At 40.9% G+C, this 17,744-nt stretch overlaps 1 protein-coding gene and 1 long non-coding RNA gene across 2 annotated transcripts in view; one reads left to right on the top strand and one right to left on the bottom strand.

Moving 5' to 3' along the window:
• Nucleotides 1-17,744, bottom strand: part of LOC106560798 (potassium/sodium hyperpolarization-activated cyclic nucleotide-gated channel 1) — a 105,231-nt gene that overhangs the window by 28,369 nt on the left and 59,118 nt on the right. The window contains exon 5 of the mRNA XM_045688076.2: nucleotides 13,978-14,142. Coding sequence (XP_045544032.1) covers nucleotides 13,978-14,142 — 165 coding nt within the window. The remainder of the gene's footprint in view (nucleotides 1-13,977; nucleotides 14,143-17,744) is intronic.
• The window catches only part of LOC145884207 (uncharacterized), a 271,188-nt gene that overhangs the window by 242,276 nt on the left and 11,168 nt on the right, over nucleotides 1-17,744 (top strand). The window lies entirely within an intron of this gene.

Genomic DNA, 17,744 nt, shown 5'->3' with positions numbered 1-17,744 from the left:
TTTACTCAACAATATGTGTATAGTTGTGATACTATCCAAGTACTTACTAATCTAAGGACATGTAATCATTTGTGAACAAATGCCAGATATGAACAATTACTGTAGTCAATCTTGTAACATCTAATGGTCAGGATAATGCAAATGCTTACAGAAACAGTACATGTTATATTTTATCAATATTCCTTTGTTTTAGTTACCTCTGTCAAATTACTACTTAGAAAATCATAATTTATCAACCTGTATGTTCACAACAAAAAATATGTTACACCTACTGTGGGGAACGTCAGGTTTCTTTTCAATGGAGGAAGGAAATCACCTTGTAAATGAATGTAACTTTGTGAGTTCATGTTCTGGAAGATGTATTTGAGTTCTGATCCATTTTAGTGTCCCTCTGGGTCATTTTACCTGGATGTGCGAATATTGTAATTGTAATAAAGTGTTTACCTGCTGCCTATTCGTCGGCCAGGACACTCTTGATAACGAGATGTGCTCATCTCAAGAGGAACTCCTGGTCAAATAATTTTTAGATAGAGATACAATGAATTGTGCAACATGTTATTTGTTTCATTGCATGGTAATTTTTTTAAAGAACCAACCAGACAAGCACTTAACCAGATGCAGTCCATATATAAACGAGACATCCAGCACTGATCATGACATTGTATTTTCCCTTGTATGAGACAAAACACCCTTTTTTAAAGTCCAAATGAACGGATTTATTCCATAACACTTCCTGATTTAGGAGAAGTGTTATTTTAAGAGCCGGCAGCCAGCTCTTGTTTTAAAGCCAAACATAATGTGACACATCTGTTGGCTTTAAAAAAAAGCCTACCTAAATCTTTGGTGAAAAGGGCAAATGTAAATCACGACCACCACAGAGGTCAAAGGGGCATACGTTTCAGAGGGTAGTAAACACACACTCAGAATCTACAGGGCAATGGAACTGATGTACAGTACTATAGCCAGTTGTTTAAAGATATGGGAGGATTGATTCATATGACCAGTAAATGGTATATTTTCAGTAGTATGACATACCATATTGTATAGGCCCTATGGACTATTAATTCGATCTGAATGGCATATCCCAACCATGACATCATGTTTTATCGATTGATGCCGACTTGCCTGTCAAAATAATATTGCCATGTTGAGCCAATACTAGGGATGCCAATAAATTCAATATCAACATGCCTGAGTCACACAAACAAACATACCAACTTAAACACAATCTACTAATAAGAAAGAAGAAAAAACAAACAGGAAATAAATACAAACCACAGGCTTAATCCGGGTTTGAGACATTTGCACACTATCTTTCTGCAAATTCAAATTGATTTTATAAAAAACTTCTCACAGTATTTCTTATTTTAAAAGACACTGGGTGTCTATACAAAAACTCCACTCCAATCATACCGCCCCTTTTTGATTATAGTGCCTTCGGAAAGTATTCAGGCCCCTTGACTTCTTCCACATTTTGTTACATTACAGCCTTATTCTAAAATTGATTAAATAAAACAATGTCCTCATCAAACTACACCTAGTACCCCATAATGACAAAGTGAAAACAGGTTTTTAGAAACTTTTGCAGATTTATTAAAAACAGAAATACCTTATTTACATAAGAACTCAGACCTTTTGATACGAAACTCGAAAATGAGCTCAGGTGTTCCCTGTTTCCATTGATCATCCTTGAGATGTTTCTACAACTTGATTGGAGTCCACCTGTGGTAAATTCAACTGATTGGACATGATTTTGAAAGGCACACACCTGTCTATATAAGGTCACACAGTTGACAGTGCATGTCAGAGCAAAAACCAAGCCATGAGGTTGAAGGAATTGTCCATAGAGCGCCAAGACAGGATTGTGTCGAGGCACAGATCTGGGGAAGGGTACCAAAATATTTCTGCAGCAATGAAGGTCCCCAAGAACACAGTGGCCTCTTAAATGGAAGAAGATTGGAACCACCAAGACTCTTCCTAGAGCTGGCCACCCGGCCAAACTGAGCAATCGGGGGAGAAGGGCCTTGGTCAGGGAGGTGACCAAGAACACAATGGTCACTTTGACAGAGCTCTAGAGTTCCTCTGTGGAGATGGTTGTCCTTCTGGAAGGTTCTCCCATCTCTGCAGCACGCCACCAATTAGGCCTTTATGATAGAGTGGCCAGACGGAAGCCACTCTTCAGTAAAAGGCACATGACAGCCCACTTGGAGTTTGCCAAAAGGCAACTAAAGACTAAACAAGATTCTCTGGTCCGATCAAACCAAGTTTGTACTCTTTGGCCTGAACCCCAAGCGTCACGTCTGGAGGAAACCTGGTACCGTCCCTACGGTAAAGCATGGTGGTGGCAGCGTCATGCTGTGGGGATGTTTTTCAGTCGCGGGGACTGGGAGACTAGTCAGGATAGAGGCAAAGATGAATGGAGCAAAGTACAGAGAGATCCTTAATGAAAACCTGCTCCAGAGTGCTCAGGACCTCAGACTGGGGTGAAGGTTCACCTTCCAACAGGACAATGACCCTAAGCACACAGCCAAGACAACACACAAGTGGCTTTGGCACAAGCCTCTGAATGTCCTTGAGTCACCCAGCCAGAGCCCAGACTTGTACCCAATCGAACATCTCTAGAGAGACCTTAAAATAGCTGTATAGCAACGCTCCCCATCCAACCTGACAGAGCTTGAAAGGATCTGCACAGTAGAATGGAAGAAACTCCCCAAATACAAGTGTGCCAATCTTGTAGCGTCATACCCAAGAAGACTCAAGAATGTAACCACTGCCAAAGGTGCTTAAAAAAAGTACTGAGTAAAGGGTCTGAATACTTATGTAAATGTAATATTTAATTTCTACAAACCAGTTTTGGTTTTGTCATTATGGGGTATTGTGTGTAGATATGAGGGAAAAAAACAGTAACCTAGGCTGTAACTTAACAAAATGTGGGAAAAGTCAAGGTGTCTGAATGCTTTCCAAAGGCACTGCAGTTGTAGATAGAACGATAAAGTGCCTGAGAATATTGTCAAGTGTAATTTTGTAATATTTGTTATAGATCAAATTCACAATAATGTTCTGCTGTTGTATATCAAATATTTGTCCATGCAATTTATACAAATGTCCCAGAGTTTTTGCTTAATAGCTTATTTTAACAAGTCTCTAGCCCTCACCATACTTTAGGATGTTAAATATTCCCAACCACTCCTACCCAATTCCTATTTCCTTTCGGTAAGGGTACATGACTGTTTAATGCTTTATGCTAAAAGACTCTCTTCAATATTGTGTCTGATTTATTAAAACAATTATATTCGAATTTAATGTTTGAAATAGCTCATTTTTATTTTAAGGAATCTATATAAGTTTTGTTAGGATATATGCTTGTCAAAGATTAAAACAAGGCTAGATGGGCCCAAGTCTAGCTTAACATCCTTCAAGAAAGTGGAAATTCAAAAGGAGAAAGAGTAGAGGGCTAGGGAATAAATGGGGGCAAAATAAAGTATGTGTACAATATGAAAGTAAGACTCGCAAGGAGAAGCAAAACATTCCAACATCCCTACCAACCTCACTTCAAAATAAAGCCTCTCAATGCAGAAACTGAAGTTGAGAGACGCAAAATGTGCTCTCCATAAAGAATAATATTGCATACAACATCAGTTAACTTTGTACTTCTGTTAAAATCTAAAACCTGACAAAGGCACTTGGGAACATAATAAAGTATTGTTGACCAAGCTATCTGCTATATTTTGTCCTAATAGATAATATACTTTATATGGAAACATACAGTGGGGAGAACAAGTATTTGATACACTACCAATTTTGCAGGTTTTCCTACTTACAAAGCATGTAGAGGTCTGTCATTTTTATCATAGGTACACTTCAACTGTGAGAGACGGATTCAAAAAAGAATAATCCAGAAAATCACATTGTATGATTTTTAAGTAATGAATTTGCATTTTATTGCATGAGTTCATATTGTGTGTACGTATTGTTAATGTTGTAAATGGCTATTGTAGCTGGACATGGCAGATTTTTTTATGGAATATCTACATACAGCGTTTCCTCCATTAAAAGTTGCGTCATACTGCGGCACACCTTGCACAGCATTCTGTGGCATGTCATTTAATTCTAATGCCATTTTTTTTGTTAGTGCTAGTTTGACCACCAGAGGGCATCTTTGAGAAGCATTTGATAGTATTCCGTATTGGCATTACCAGAGAATTTGAAATATTTTTTGCAATAACATAGTATATGAGGTTGACTTTACAATCTACAATACATACTGTAGTTAACATGGGAAAGTGCCTAATTCCTTACATAACGGAGAGCAGGCCATGTCTGTACTACAGAATGTGGGGCACACGGGAGACCGTGTTCCCCGTTGGGGAGGAAGGAGTAGGCTGTCCTTGTAAATAGGAATTTGTTCTTAACTGATTCCATATGTGTTATTTCATAATTGTGATGTCTTCACTATTATTCTACAATGTAGAAAATAGTAAAAATATAGAAAAATCCTTAAATGAGTAGGTGTGTCCAAACTTTTGACTGGTACTTGCTTAACTAATTTGCTTAATATTATGGTGTTTCTATTCCATGAAAAACCCCCGGGCGAGGTGGAATGGAAAATATGGGGCTGTGCAACATGATGTCAGGCAGTATAGTACTGGGCAATTTAGCTAAAGAATACCTGTGTCGTGCTTGTCTCAGAGCAGCAGAAACAGCGCTAAAATAATTCAATATGCTCTTTAAATAAATAAATACACCCATTTAAAAAAATAAAATTCAATGATGTGACTCTCCATCAATAATTACATTTAGGCGATTGTAGGACTATATTAATATCTAAAGAGGCATTTTCCGTTAGGATCTGTGAGAATATCTAATACAATTCTAAACTAGTTAATAATAATAATCACTTTGTGTAAAAAGTAACGACATTTTGGAGATTTCGTTTTCATTTAACCTAGAGTTAGTGAGAAAAAGGCAATTCTTGAACATGGGGTGAGACATTCTCACTCTCTTGTAAATAAAGTCAGTTATTCAGAATTATTTATTTCTTGAGAAACCTAACTTGATTATTTAGCAGACATCACTTGCTTATATTCAGTCATCACATATCTTAAGAATATCATGGAATATTTTAACCTGTTATGGCTAGGGGGCAGTATTTTCACGGCTGGATAAAAAACGTACCCGATTTAATCTGATTATTAGTCCTGCCCAGAAACTAGAATATGCATAAGTTTCTAAAACTGTTTGAATGGTGTCTGTGAGTATAACAGAACTCATTTGGCAGGCCAAAACGTGAGAAGATTCTGTACAGGCAGTACCCTGTCTGACCATTTCTTGAACTTCTTTGCCATCTCTATCTATTACAAAGGATCTCTGCTCTAACGTGACACTTCCTACGTCTTCCATGGGCGCTCAGAGCCCGGGAAAAACCTGAATGTCGTCATTCCAGCCCCAGGCTGAAACACATTATCGCCTTTCTCAAGTGGCCGATCAAGGGACTGTGGGCTTAGGCGCGTGCACTGGCCGCCCCCGTCTTTGTGATTTTTCCTTTGTTTACCGAAAAGGAGATTCCCGGTCGGAATATTATCGCTTTTTTATGAGATAAATTGCATAAAAATTTATTTTAAACAGCGGTTGACATGCTTCGAAGTACGGTAATGGAATATTTAGAAATGTTTTGTCACGAAATGCGTCATGCGCGCGACCCTGATTTACCATTTCGGATAGTGTCTTGAACGCACGAACAAAACGCCGCTATTCGGATATAACGATGGATTATTTTGGACCAAATCAACATTTGTTATTGAAGTAGCAGTCCTGGGAGTGCATTCTGACGAAGACAACAAAAGGTAATCAAACTTTTGTAATAGTAAATCTGATTTTGGTGAAGGCTAAACTTGCCGGGTGTCTAAATAGCTAGCCCGTGATGGCTGGGCTATGTACTTAGAATATTGCAAAATGTGCTTTCACCAAAAAGCTATTTTAAAATCGGACATATCGAGTGCATAGAGTTCTGTATCTATAATTCTTAAAATAATTGTTATGCTTTTTGTGAATGTTTATCGTGACTAATTTTGTAAATTGTTAGTAAATTCCGCGGAAGTTTGCGGGGGGTATGCTAGTTCTGAACGTCACATGCTAATGTAAAAAGCTGGTTTTTGATATAAATATGAACTTGATTGAACAAAACATGCATGTATTGTATAACATAATGTCCTAGGTGTGTCATCTGATGAAGATCATCAAAGGTTAGTGCTGCATTTAGCTGTCTTCTGGGTTTTTGTGACATTATATGCTAGCTTGAAAAATGGGTGTCTGATTATTTCTGGCTGGGTACTCTGCTGACATAATCTAATCTAATGTTTTGCTTTCGCTGTAAAGCCTTTTTGAAATCGGACAGTGTGGTTAGATTAACGAGAGTCTTGTCTTTAAAATGCTGTGAAATAGTGATATGTTTGAAAAATGGAAGTTTTCGGATTTTAGAGGAATTTGTAATTCGCGCCACGCCCATCATTGGATATTGGAGATGTAAGAGGTTAACATTTTCGTTTCTCCATGCTTGTCTCAGGGCAGTGCGAAACGGTGCTGAAATAGACGGCCACAGCGGGAAGGCTATGTATTCTGTGCACATTCATGGTATCTCTCTTCGGTTACACATCCTTGGAATAGCAATACACTGCGGGCGGCCCTTGCTGTGCCTGGTGAGCAGTTGGTCAAGTTTTGTTGTCAGAAGAGGAATAAAAATGTCAGGGGGACTTTCTGACTGTTGACTCTGCCTGTCGGAGGTGGAGTTCCAGAGCTCACAGGTGTGCCTGTCATGGATTGTGACGCCATCTCGTTCCTTTTCAACGCGTGAGTGAGTCAATGACTATTCAAGCCATTGACTCACTGATGAGTGAGTCGATCGGCAAAGGCAATCTTTAATCTGCGGGCATCACGGCTCGGTAAGAAATGTTTATATATATATATATATATATATATATACACTGCTCAAAAAAATAAAGGGAACACTTAAACAACACAATGTAACTCCAAGTCAATCACACTTCTGTGAAATCAAACTGTCCACTTAGGAAGCAACACTGATTGACAATACATTTCACATGCTGTTGTGCAAATGGAATAGACAACAGGTGGAAATTATAGGCAGTTTGCAAGACACCCCCAATAAAGGAGTGGTTCTGCAGGTGGTGACTACAGACCACTTCTCAGTTCCTATGCTTCCTGGCTGATGTTTTGGTCACTTTTGAATGCTGGCGGTGCTTTCACTCTAGTGGTAGCATGAGACGGAGTCTACAACCCACACAAGTGGTTCAGGTAGTGCAGCTCATCCAGGATGGCACATCAATGCGAGCTGTAGCAAGAAGGTTTGCTGTGTCTGTCAGCGTAGTGTCCAGAGCATGGAGGCGCTACCAGGAGACAGGCCAGTACATCAGGAGACGTGGAGGAGGCCGTAAGAGGGCAACAACCCAGCAGCAGGACCGCTACCTCCGCCTTTGTGCAAGGAGGAGCAGGAGAAGCACTGCCAGAGCCCTGCAAAATGACCTCCAGCAGGCCACAAATGTGCATGTGTCTGCTCAAACGGTCAGAAACAGACTCCATGAGGGTGGTATGAGGGCCCGACGTCCACAGGTGGGGGTTGTGCTTACAGCCCAACACCGTGCAGGACGTTTGGCATTTGCCAGAGAACACCAAGATTGGCAAATTCGCCACTGGCGCCCAGTGCTCTTCACAGATGAAAGCAGGTTCACACTGAGCACATGTGACAGAGTCTGGAGACGCCGTGGAGAACATTCTGCTGCCCGCAACATCCTCCAGCATGACCGGTTTGGCGGTGGGTCAGTCATGGTGTGGGGTGGCATTTCTTTGGGGGGCCGCACAGCCCTCCATGTGCTCGCCAGAGGTAGCCTGACTGCCATTAGGTACCGAGATGAGATCCTCAGACCCCTTGTGAGACCATATGTTGGTGCGGTTGGCCCTGGGTTCCTCCTAATGCAAGACAATGCTAGACCTCATGTGGCTGGAGTGTGTCAGCAGTTCCTGCAAGAGGAAGGCTTTGATGCTATGGACTGGCCCGCCCGTTCCCCAGACCTGAATCCAATTGAGCACATCTGGGACATCATGTCTCGCTCCATCCACCAACGCCACGTTGCACCACAGACTGTCCAGGAGTTGGCGGATGCTTTAGTCCAGGTCTGGGAGGAGATCCCTCAGGAGACCATCTGCCACCTCATCAGGAGCATGCCCAGGTGTTGTAGGGAGGTCATACAGGCACGTGGAGGCCACACACACTACTGAGCCTCATTTTGACTTGTTTTAACCTCTATGGGCTAGGTGGGACGCTTGCTGGCTGAGTTATAACTCTATACCTCAGTGGTGGGACTGGCTACTTGTCTATAGATGGGTGGGTTATAACTCTATACCTCAGTGGTGGGACTGGCTAAATGTCTAAAGATGAGGGTGTTATAACTCTACACCTCAGTGGTGGGACTGGCTACATGTCTAATGATGGGTGGGTTATAACTCTATACCTCAGTTAACCTCTATGGGCTAGGTAACAGCCACTGCCAGCCTGTGGCGCGATTTTCAAAACCTTAAAAATCCTATTACTTCAATTTTTCAAACATATGACTATTTTACAGCATTTTAAAGACAAGACTCTCGTTAATCTAACCACACTGTCCGATTTCAAAAAGGCTTTACAACGAAAGCAAAACATTAGATTATGTCAGCAGAGTACCAAGCCAGAAATAATCAGACACCCATTTTTCAAGCCAGCATATAATGTCATCAAAACCCAGAAGACAGCTAAATGCAGCACTCACCTTTGATGATCTTCATCAGATGACAACCCTAGGAAATTATGTTATACAATACATGCATGTTTTGTTCAATCAAGTTCATATTTATATCAAAAAACAGCTTTTTACATTAGCATGTGACGTTCAGAACTAGCATACCCCCCCGCAAACTTCCGGGGAATTCGCTAACATTTTACTAAATTACTCACGATAAACGTTCACAAAAAGCATAACAATTATTTTAAGAATTATAGATACAGACCTCCTCTATGCACTCGATATGTCCGATTTTAAAATAGCTTTTTGGTGAAAGCACATTTTGCAATATTCTAAGTACATAGCCCAGGCATCACGGGCTCGCTATTTAGACACCCGGCAAGTTTAGCACTCACCATAATCATATTTACTATTATAAAAGTTTGATTACCTTTTGTTGTCTTCGTCAGAATGCACACCCAGGACTGCTACTTCAATAACAAATGTTGGTTTGGTCCAAAATAATCCATCGTTATATCCGAATAGCGGCGTTTTGTTCGTGCGTTCCAGACACTATCCGAAATGGTAAAGAAGTGTCGCGCGCATGGCGCAAATCGTGACAATAAAAATCTAAATATTCCATTACCGTACTTCGAAGCATGTCAACCGCTGTTTAAAATCAATTTTTACGCCATTTTTCTCATAGAAAAGCGATAATATTCCGACAACGAATCTCCTTTTCGGCAAACAGAGGAAAAAATCACAAAGGCGGGGGCGGTCGGGTCACGCGCATAAGCCCAGAGTCCCTTGATGGGCCACTTGAGAAAGGCGATAATGTGTTTCAGCCTGGGGCTGGAATGACGACATTCTGTTTTTTCCCGGGCTCTGAGCGCCTATGGACGACGTGGGAAGTGTCACGTTAGAGCAGAGATCCTTAGTAAAAGATAGAGATGGAAAAGAAGTTCAAGAAATAGTCAGACAGGCCACTTCCTGTAAAGGAATCTCTCAGGTTTTGACCTGCCATTTGAGTTCTGTTATACTCACAGACACCATTCAAACAGTTTTAGAAACATTAGGGTGTTTTCTATCCATATGTAATAAGTATATGCATATTCTAGTTACTGGGTAGGAGTGGTAACCAGATTAAATCGGGTATGTTTTTTATCCAGCCGTGTCAATACTGCCCCCTAGCCCTAACAGGTTTTAAGGACATTACATAAAAGTTGGATCAGCCTGTAGTGTGGTTTTCCACTTTAATTTTGAGTGTGACTCCATATCCAGACCTCCATGGGTTGATAAATTGGATTTCAATTGATTATTTTTGTGTGATTTTGTTGTCAGCACATTCAACTATGTAAAGAAAAAAGTATTTAATAAGATGATTTCATTCATTCAGATCTAGGATGTGTTATTTTAGTGTTCCCTTTATTTTTTGGAGCAGTGTATATTTTTTTATTCTCAGAACATTAACCATGTGTGTTCACTTGTTTTGTACTGTTCTCTAGTTTCGACCCAATGATTCGTTTGACAAACAAAGAACTTTGCGTCCTGCAGGCCCAGGCATGGATCAAAGCTGGAGAGACATTCAATAACGTCATCTTCACAGACGAATCAACCGTGGCCCTTGAGCAATTTGCTCAAAATTGCTATAGAAAAAAAGGAAGAAGCTCAAGAATATTCACAAAAGCATAAAGATGTTGATGAAGAAATGCTGTTTTGAGTTAGAAATGTAACACTTTAGAGTACTTAAGCATTGAATACATTGCAAGCTGAGGGATTTTCACAATGGTAGCCGGGCTATAAAAAGTCTATTGTCCTGCTAATAGGAAACATTTGCATGATGGGCTACATTCTTTATTGTAACCACAATGTCCTACATAATTTGTTTTTACCTTTCCAATTACTTTTAGAGTTCGGGAATGACAAATGTGCGCTTTCTTTTTAGTTACATTGTTTTAGTTTGAACGTGCAGACTTTTTTTCTTAAAATTATTGTTTTATGCAGTATGCTACATTTTTGACCAGTTGCAATTGTAAGTAGGCCTAATAAAAAAATCTCACTTCTATTAGGCTGTTAAGCCTCATAGCCTACCGCAGCCAGTTAAGTTATTTTATATAGGTCTAGACTCCGAAGAACGACTCCAATTAAGCCCTCTTGTTGTTTGTAAAGTCAAATTCAAAGTGTGTACATAAAACGTATTAAACACGTCTGTAAAACCACAATGAGGACATCGACCTACCAAGCTAGTTTTCATAATTCATTGGGTACAGTGTAAGAAAAACGTCAGAGTAATCTGAAATAGGGGCATAATTCATGTTCAAATTTACAACATAACATACATACGCATTTCATAATTAAGACCTTTAGGAAATAATGACTGGAGGGTGAAAATCCCAAAACATTCTGGATGATTTTCTTTTGTGGCTGGCAGTTGGCATGGACCAATTTATCGCGTAAATAAAACATGCCAGTGTTTCTTGACCGCATCTCCCACTTTTCACGAGTTAAAAGTATATGTAGTTGTGAACATTACAGAGTGTTCTTTAGTTTTAGCGGGTCTATTTTTGTAGCAGTTCATGTCTTGTTTTCCCCAATGCCAAATTAAGAGCTTCATCCAAACATTGTGGAGAATAGCCTCTTCTTAGAAACCTATTGCGCATCTCCGCTGCTTTTTCACGATAGTCCTGCAAATGATTTGTTGGAGAGGAGGGTGTTTCACACCTAGCTCAAGTTGGGGAGAGGAGGGGGTTCACACCTAGCTCAGCTATTTGACAATTCTTTAGTAAAGGTTGAATAGTCTATTGTTAAGCTAATAGCCCTTCCTGCTACGCTTGTGAAAAACTAATAATATTTTTCCCTTTCCACGTTAAAGATTCCAATTGATAGTGTTTTTAGCCACAATCGGCCTCAACCCCAATTAATACATTTGGGCACAGTCGATAGTGTGCTGGACTTCGGGCTATAATGTTGGGGGTTCGAAACCTGCTCCCTGCTTGCTATAATGAATGAGTTTGATACACCTGGTATTGGATATGACTGAAAAAAACTTGCTAAATAGCAATTTTCGTAAATTAACTTTATGACAAAAAAATCTGCACAATCGTTTGTCTCAACATTAACTAACATTCCTCTCAACTGTACATTTTTTTTGCTTGACTCGTTATGACGTTATAACTACATACATTTCTTCCCATAATGTTTTTTCAGACATCTTTGCTGAAGTCACCAGCGAGGGGTCGCCCGCGTCAATTTTGTCATTAGAACCACTCGATATGATTGGTCATATAAAAACCTTGGGACCCAAATGCAAAATGAGTGCTCTAACTCCCCCTTGTGGTGGTCTGGAGCAATGAAGCCGTGACGCCGGTTACCTCTAAGTCCCGCGGTGTAAGCTCGCAACTTTTAAAGGAGGAACCACTGTTGGTGTACAGAGACCCATTATCAGCAACCATCACTCCTGTGTTCCAATGGCACGTTGTGTTAGCTAATCCAAGTTTATCATTTTAAAAGGCTAATTGACCATTAGAAAAACCTTTTGCAATTATGTTAGCACAGCTGAAAACTGTAGTTCTGATTAAAGAAGCAATAAAACTGGCCTTCTTTAGACTAGTTGAGCATCTGGAGCATCAATATTTGTGGGTTCGATTACAGGCTCAAAATGTCCAGAAACAAAAACCTTTCTTCTGAGAAACAAACACCTCACAAGTCCTCAACTGGCACCTTCATTAAATAGTACCCGCAAAACACCAGTCTCAACGTCAACATTAAAGAGGCGACTCCGGGATGCTGGTCTTCTAGGCAGAGTTGCAAAGAAAAACAATGTCTACACTGTATTTCTGATCAATTTGATGTTATTTTAATGGACAGAAAATGTGCTTTTCTTTAAAAAAACATGGACATTTCGGAGTGACCCCAAACTTTTGAACGGTAGTGTATATGCATTACTAGTGCAATATTCTACAAGCATTAGATGCTATATGCTTTGTACACTACTTTGTATAAGTATGTGGCCATGTTGAAATGTGAGTTTTGCAGGCAACCTCTCCAGGAACATATCCCATAATATTTGTAGTTATGAAGCACTCAATTGAGGAGAAACAGCTAGACCAGATTATATCATAATATTTCCCAAATATTGATATAGTAGAAATATAGTACATTATGAGCAAATTCATGAAAAAAAAAAATACTTTAATAAAATGGAAAAGTTATTTAGAAAAAAAATCAGCATAAAAAACAAATAGGTGCCCTGGTTGCATTACATACATGTGCCCCTTTTTTCAATCATTATAAAAATTATGTTTCTGATTTATTGATTATCGTTCTTTATGACTTTAGTTAAATGGTCAATAATAATGGCCAAGTTTGTCTATGTTGCTGTTAGAAAGGAACATGCTTGTATCTTGGGTTGCAACATTCTGGTAACTTTCCACAAATTCACAAGTTTTCCAGAATCCATGTTGGAGGATTCCCATATTAGCTCCATATTCCCTCCTGAATCCAGGAATATCCCATCCGGGATTTCTGGAAAACCTGGGAATTTTGTGGAAAGTTTCACGAATTTTGCAACCCTAACAGAAGCTAAGTGGCATCATATCATGTGTACAAGCCGTGCCTGGTAAAGCCTGGTCAAGCTGGCTAACTTTAAGGTTTCTGGTTCCCTGTCCTTCCTCCATGGTGTCACGTGCCCAGATCAGCTAGTCTTTGGCTGCCCTGGCTGGCCGGGGCCTAGGGACGGGGTCAGGGTGGTGCTCATACCTAGGTGTGCAGGCGAATGAATACGGAGGCACATGCAAATGCGTTCTAGCTTCCGTCCAATCGCCGGAAGGGGTTCCAGTTGGGGGTCAACACCACTCCAAAGAAGGGACGGATCTGGGACAGATCTGACACCCTGCCGGATAGTCAGTGAAATGCACTGCCACTGACTTCCATTTATTAACACAATTGGACTTTGACTTAATTTTGAAAACAATCAATGTTACCAATGTAATTTTTTTGTAAAATGAAGGTAACTTAATGGAAAGAGAGGAGGAAAGAAAGAACAAAGATAGTGCAGCTTACAAGTCATGCATTGCGACGGACACATTGCTGTGACGGAGGGCAAACACGATAAAAACAGATAGATAAACATGACACGGCACAGGCAGGGCATGACAGGGCACCAACCCAACACAGTATCAACAGAAAGGTGGGGTCATGGTCTTACCGATGCGGTCCAGGCGGTCGATGGCTACAGTCTCGAAGGCGCGGCGCATCATGGGGTACTCCTCCAACACCTCGTTGAAGTGATCCACAGAGAGGGAGAAGAGACGGCAGTAGGTGTCAGCGCGAACGCTGGCCGTGCGTCTCCCCTTCGTCAGCAGACAAATCTCTGTAGAGAAAATACAGAATGCACAATAAGACAATAAGCTCAATTCTTACTTTTTGATATCACTGAAATAATGCACTGTTTCTATTTACTCATGAAAGAAAGATAGATACCCACACTTTCGAACACTCCTGCAGTTTTATTGTGCAAGAAGACCTTGGGTCTGTCTGTGGGTATCTTATCTTTCTTTCATTACTACTGGATGTGTGTACACTACTTATAAACTCTTTCTGTTTGGTGTCTATTCTGACTAAGGCTTCATGGCCAAAATCTGTTCTGTTGTCAGTAATACCTTTGTTTGTTAGTACTGGAGATCTCTGATAGACACACAGGGAGGGAGGAAGCAATGGACTGAGTAATTACAGCCATAACAAAGACCAGCTCTAACCTAATCTGGGGTGTGCAACCTCCAACATTGGACAAATGACCATATAAATGAAGAGTGAGCAGTTTCCAAGGTACAGCTGGATCTGGTGGCATGATAACCTAATGTGCATGTAAATAAAGTGATGGCTGCTGTGTTGTAACTAGATCTATGCAGAGTCAATTCATCATGTTGTCACTTTGAGCTAATGAGTCAGAAAAATCACTGTATGTACTGGCTGGCTGCTGATACTGCTGCTGTCTATTGTTGAGTATGTACAGTACATACTGTATACTGTATAGACACAGTGGCCAGGATTAAAACAAACACAGATTACAACCTGGTGAACTGTGATTGAACTTTGAAGATGAGCCGACATCCACAGCTATTGCAGCGATCATGATCTCAGTGATCATCAGGGCAATTGCCTTTAAAAGTCTATCGCTGTGCACAGGTATAGTTAATCAATGATGGATTTAATCCTGGCCTCATTTCTTGACTTGGACTGAAATAGGTGCTGGTATTCATTTGGGTGCTGTTTATATATAGGTGCAGGAACTCTGCAACACTACATTTTTTAAAAATTTGAAGTGTTGGTTCTCAGCTCCGGTGAGCCTGGCCTGTATGTAGCGAGTGTAGTTCCAATACTTTTGCTTCATATCGAAGTGGTAGACAGAACTCTGCTGATGTCCTGGTCCCTATCCCAGACCTTCAGTACCTACCCAGATGACATGTACAATATGTTAGCCACTGGGACCTAATGTGCTAGACTTGCTTCCCTAATTCCTAGACCAATCCCTATGCCCTTGGACATGTTGACTGATGCTATTCTTGGATCTAATTCAGGAAAGGTAATTATCAACCCTGGTACTGTGGGGTCAGACCATCCAAACAGACCTATCAGAAAAGAGGGTCACTGGGAAAGTAAACCTTGCACATCTTGTCCCCAGGGGCTAGCTGATGTTAGCTGATGCTAGGGTTACTATTTATTGATAGTGTATAGACAAACATGTCCATATACTGCAATATTTTCTTTAGAGCAGAACAGTGAGTCATATTTGCAGCACAGGGAATGAAAAGAGGTATGAATTAATAGAGGAAAATGCCCTTGACATTCACAGCCTAGATTTCCTCTGTGAAAAGCTTTCGCTGCTAGAGTTGCTTGCTGTATCCCGCAGGATATGAAAACAGCACGCTCAAGCTGCGAGTGTGAACAAGGTGTTAGTGCTCTTACAATTAAAAAATCTCCTCAGTGCAATCTATGTTGGCACAGAGAGACTCCATGGGTTGCAATATGACAGGAGGCGGCCACACTGGATGCGTCTGAAATTGCACCCTGTTCCCGATGTAGTGCCTATAGGGTTCTTGTCAAAAGTAATGCACTGCAGAGGAAATGCCATTTGGGACACAGCCAGAGCCAAACTGCCACACTGTCACACCGTCCCCCCTCTGTACCCATAATCTCTTCACTCTAATTACTTCCTTAACATCCCAGTCCAACAGAAAGTACACTATTCATAGAGAAAGAAAGAGACAAAAAATAATGAGCTAGCAATAAGAAATACACAGCAGCTAAAAGCAGATATAGAGTTGGTTGTATCTGGAGTTAATTGTATTGTTTTACAGTTTGTGACTGGCGGCCCAGAGGAAAGGAGGAACATTAGCTGTTAGCCGCCTGAGTGGGCGAGCAATGAGAAGGTGTTTCTGTCACTCTCACAAATGAGTGGACAATCAGTTAGCTTATCTCTCCTGTCCTGTATCTCCTTCAGGGCAAACAGTGTGAGAACAGAGCCAAGGCATCCAGCCTTGTTGCAAAGTCATTTTGATGACAAGCAAACCTGGGTTCAAATAATATTCATAGTATTTGAACCCAGATCTGTTGTGGGAATGAGGTAGACTAGTCATCTGGACAACCAGGCCTCGAAGTGTGAGGCCTAGGAGAGTGTGACTCTCCTAGTTAGTACCGCTCCACATGATCTGATGTGTCTCTTCATCGCCCCTTCCTGTCACATGTCATCACCATTGACCCCTGGGGAACCCTGGGTAATTTGCCATCACTTCATGTGTCATACATCTCATTTTGCCATGGACCCAAGAGCTGGGCTATGTTCTGATTTTGATAGTGTGGTTTAGTGGAGGGGAAGTAGTGAGTCTCCTGACTAATGCTAATCCAATATTCAATATGGTAATGACATTCAATTTCCAGTGGCACTGGGCGCAGCTAGCCTAGCATTGCCGGTTATGGCCTGGTCCAATGGCTGCTATATTATGATGCTGATAGTGTGGTTCAGTGGAGGGGAAGTAGGGAGTTTCCTGACTGGACCAGCTGCTCCCAAGTCAGAGCTCATCTCTTAATGCCATACTCATGCAAAGACAAACAGACGAGGTAAAAATATCACTACCCACCAGATGGGCAGCTGGCCGTAGAAGGGGCCTGGTTTCAGCATAACGTGGTAGAATGACTGGCTACACACTCGCACGCACGCACACACACACACACACACACACACACACACACACACACACACACACACACACACACACACACACACACACACACACACACACACACACACACACACACACACACACACACACACACACACACACACACACACACACACTTTGTGCATCAAAAGAAGTGGAAGCTTTCTTTCATTTCAATTAGATTTCCCATCCATTTGGGGGCTTACAGTGCCACCACCACACACATCAAGCTCAAACTAAACAGAGTTCACTGGTGACACCCCTGAAAGTCCCTATATAGTGCATTACATTTGACCAGAGCCTTATGGGCCTTGGTCAAAAGTAGTACACTATATGGAGAATAGGGTGTCATTTGGGACGCTTCCCAAAAAGTGCAGAGCTGAAGCAGTACACTACAGTACAATCTCTAGATGGAGCTGCTAACTGCACCCTCGCTGTGACCCATTCTGATTGCAGCCTTAATTTGCCCATGTTATAATACAGTTCAAGTCGGAAGTTTACATACACCTTAGCCAAATACATTTAAACTCAGATTTTTTACAATTCCTGACATTTAATCCCAGTAAAAATTCACCACTTTATTTTAAGAATGTGAAATGTCAGAATAATAGTAGAGAGAATGATTTATCTCATCTTTTACTTCTTTCATCACATTCCCAGTGGGTCAGAAGTTTACATACATTCAATTAGAATTTGGTAGCATTGCCTTTAAATTGTTTAACTTGGGTCAAACATTTTGGGTAGCCTTCCACAA

The sequence above is a fragment of the Salmo salar genome, chromosome 01 (assembly GCF_965601325.2).
Source record: "Salmo salar chromosome 01, fSalSal1, whole genome shotgun sequence".
NCBI classification, from domain to species: Eukaryota; Metazoa; Chordata; class Actinopteri; order Salmoniformes; family Salmonidae; genus Salmo; species Salmo salar.
This window is presented reverse-complemented; position numbering and strand designations above follow the sequence as displayed.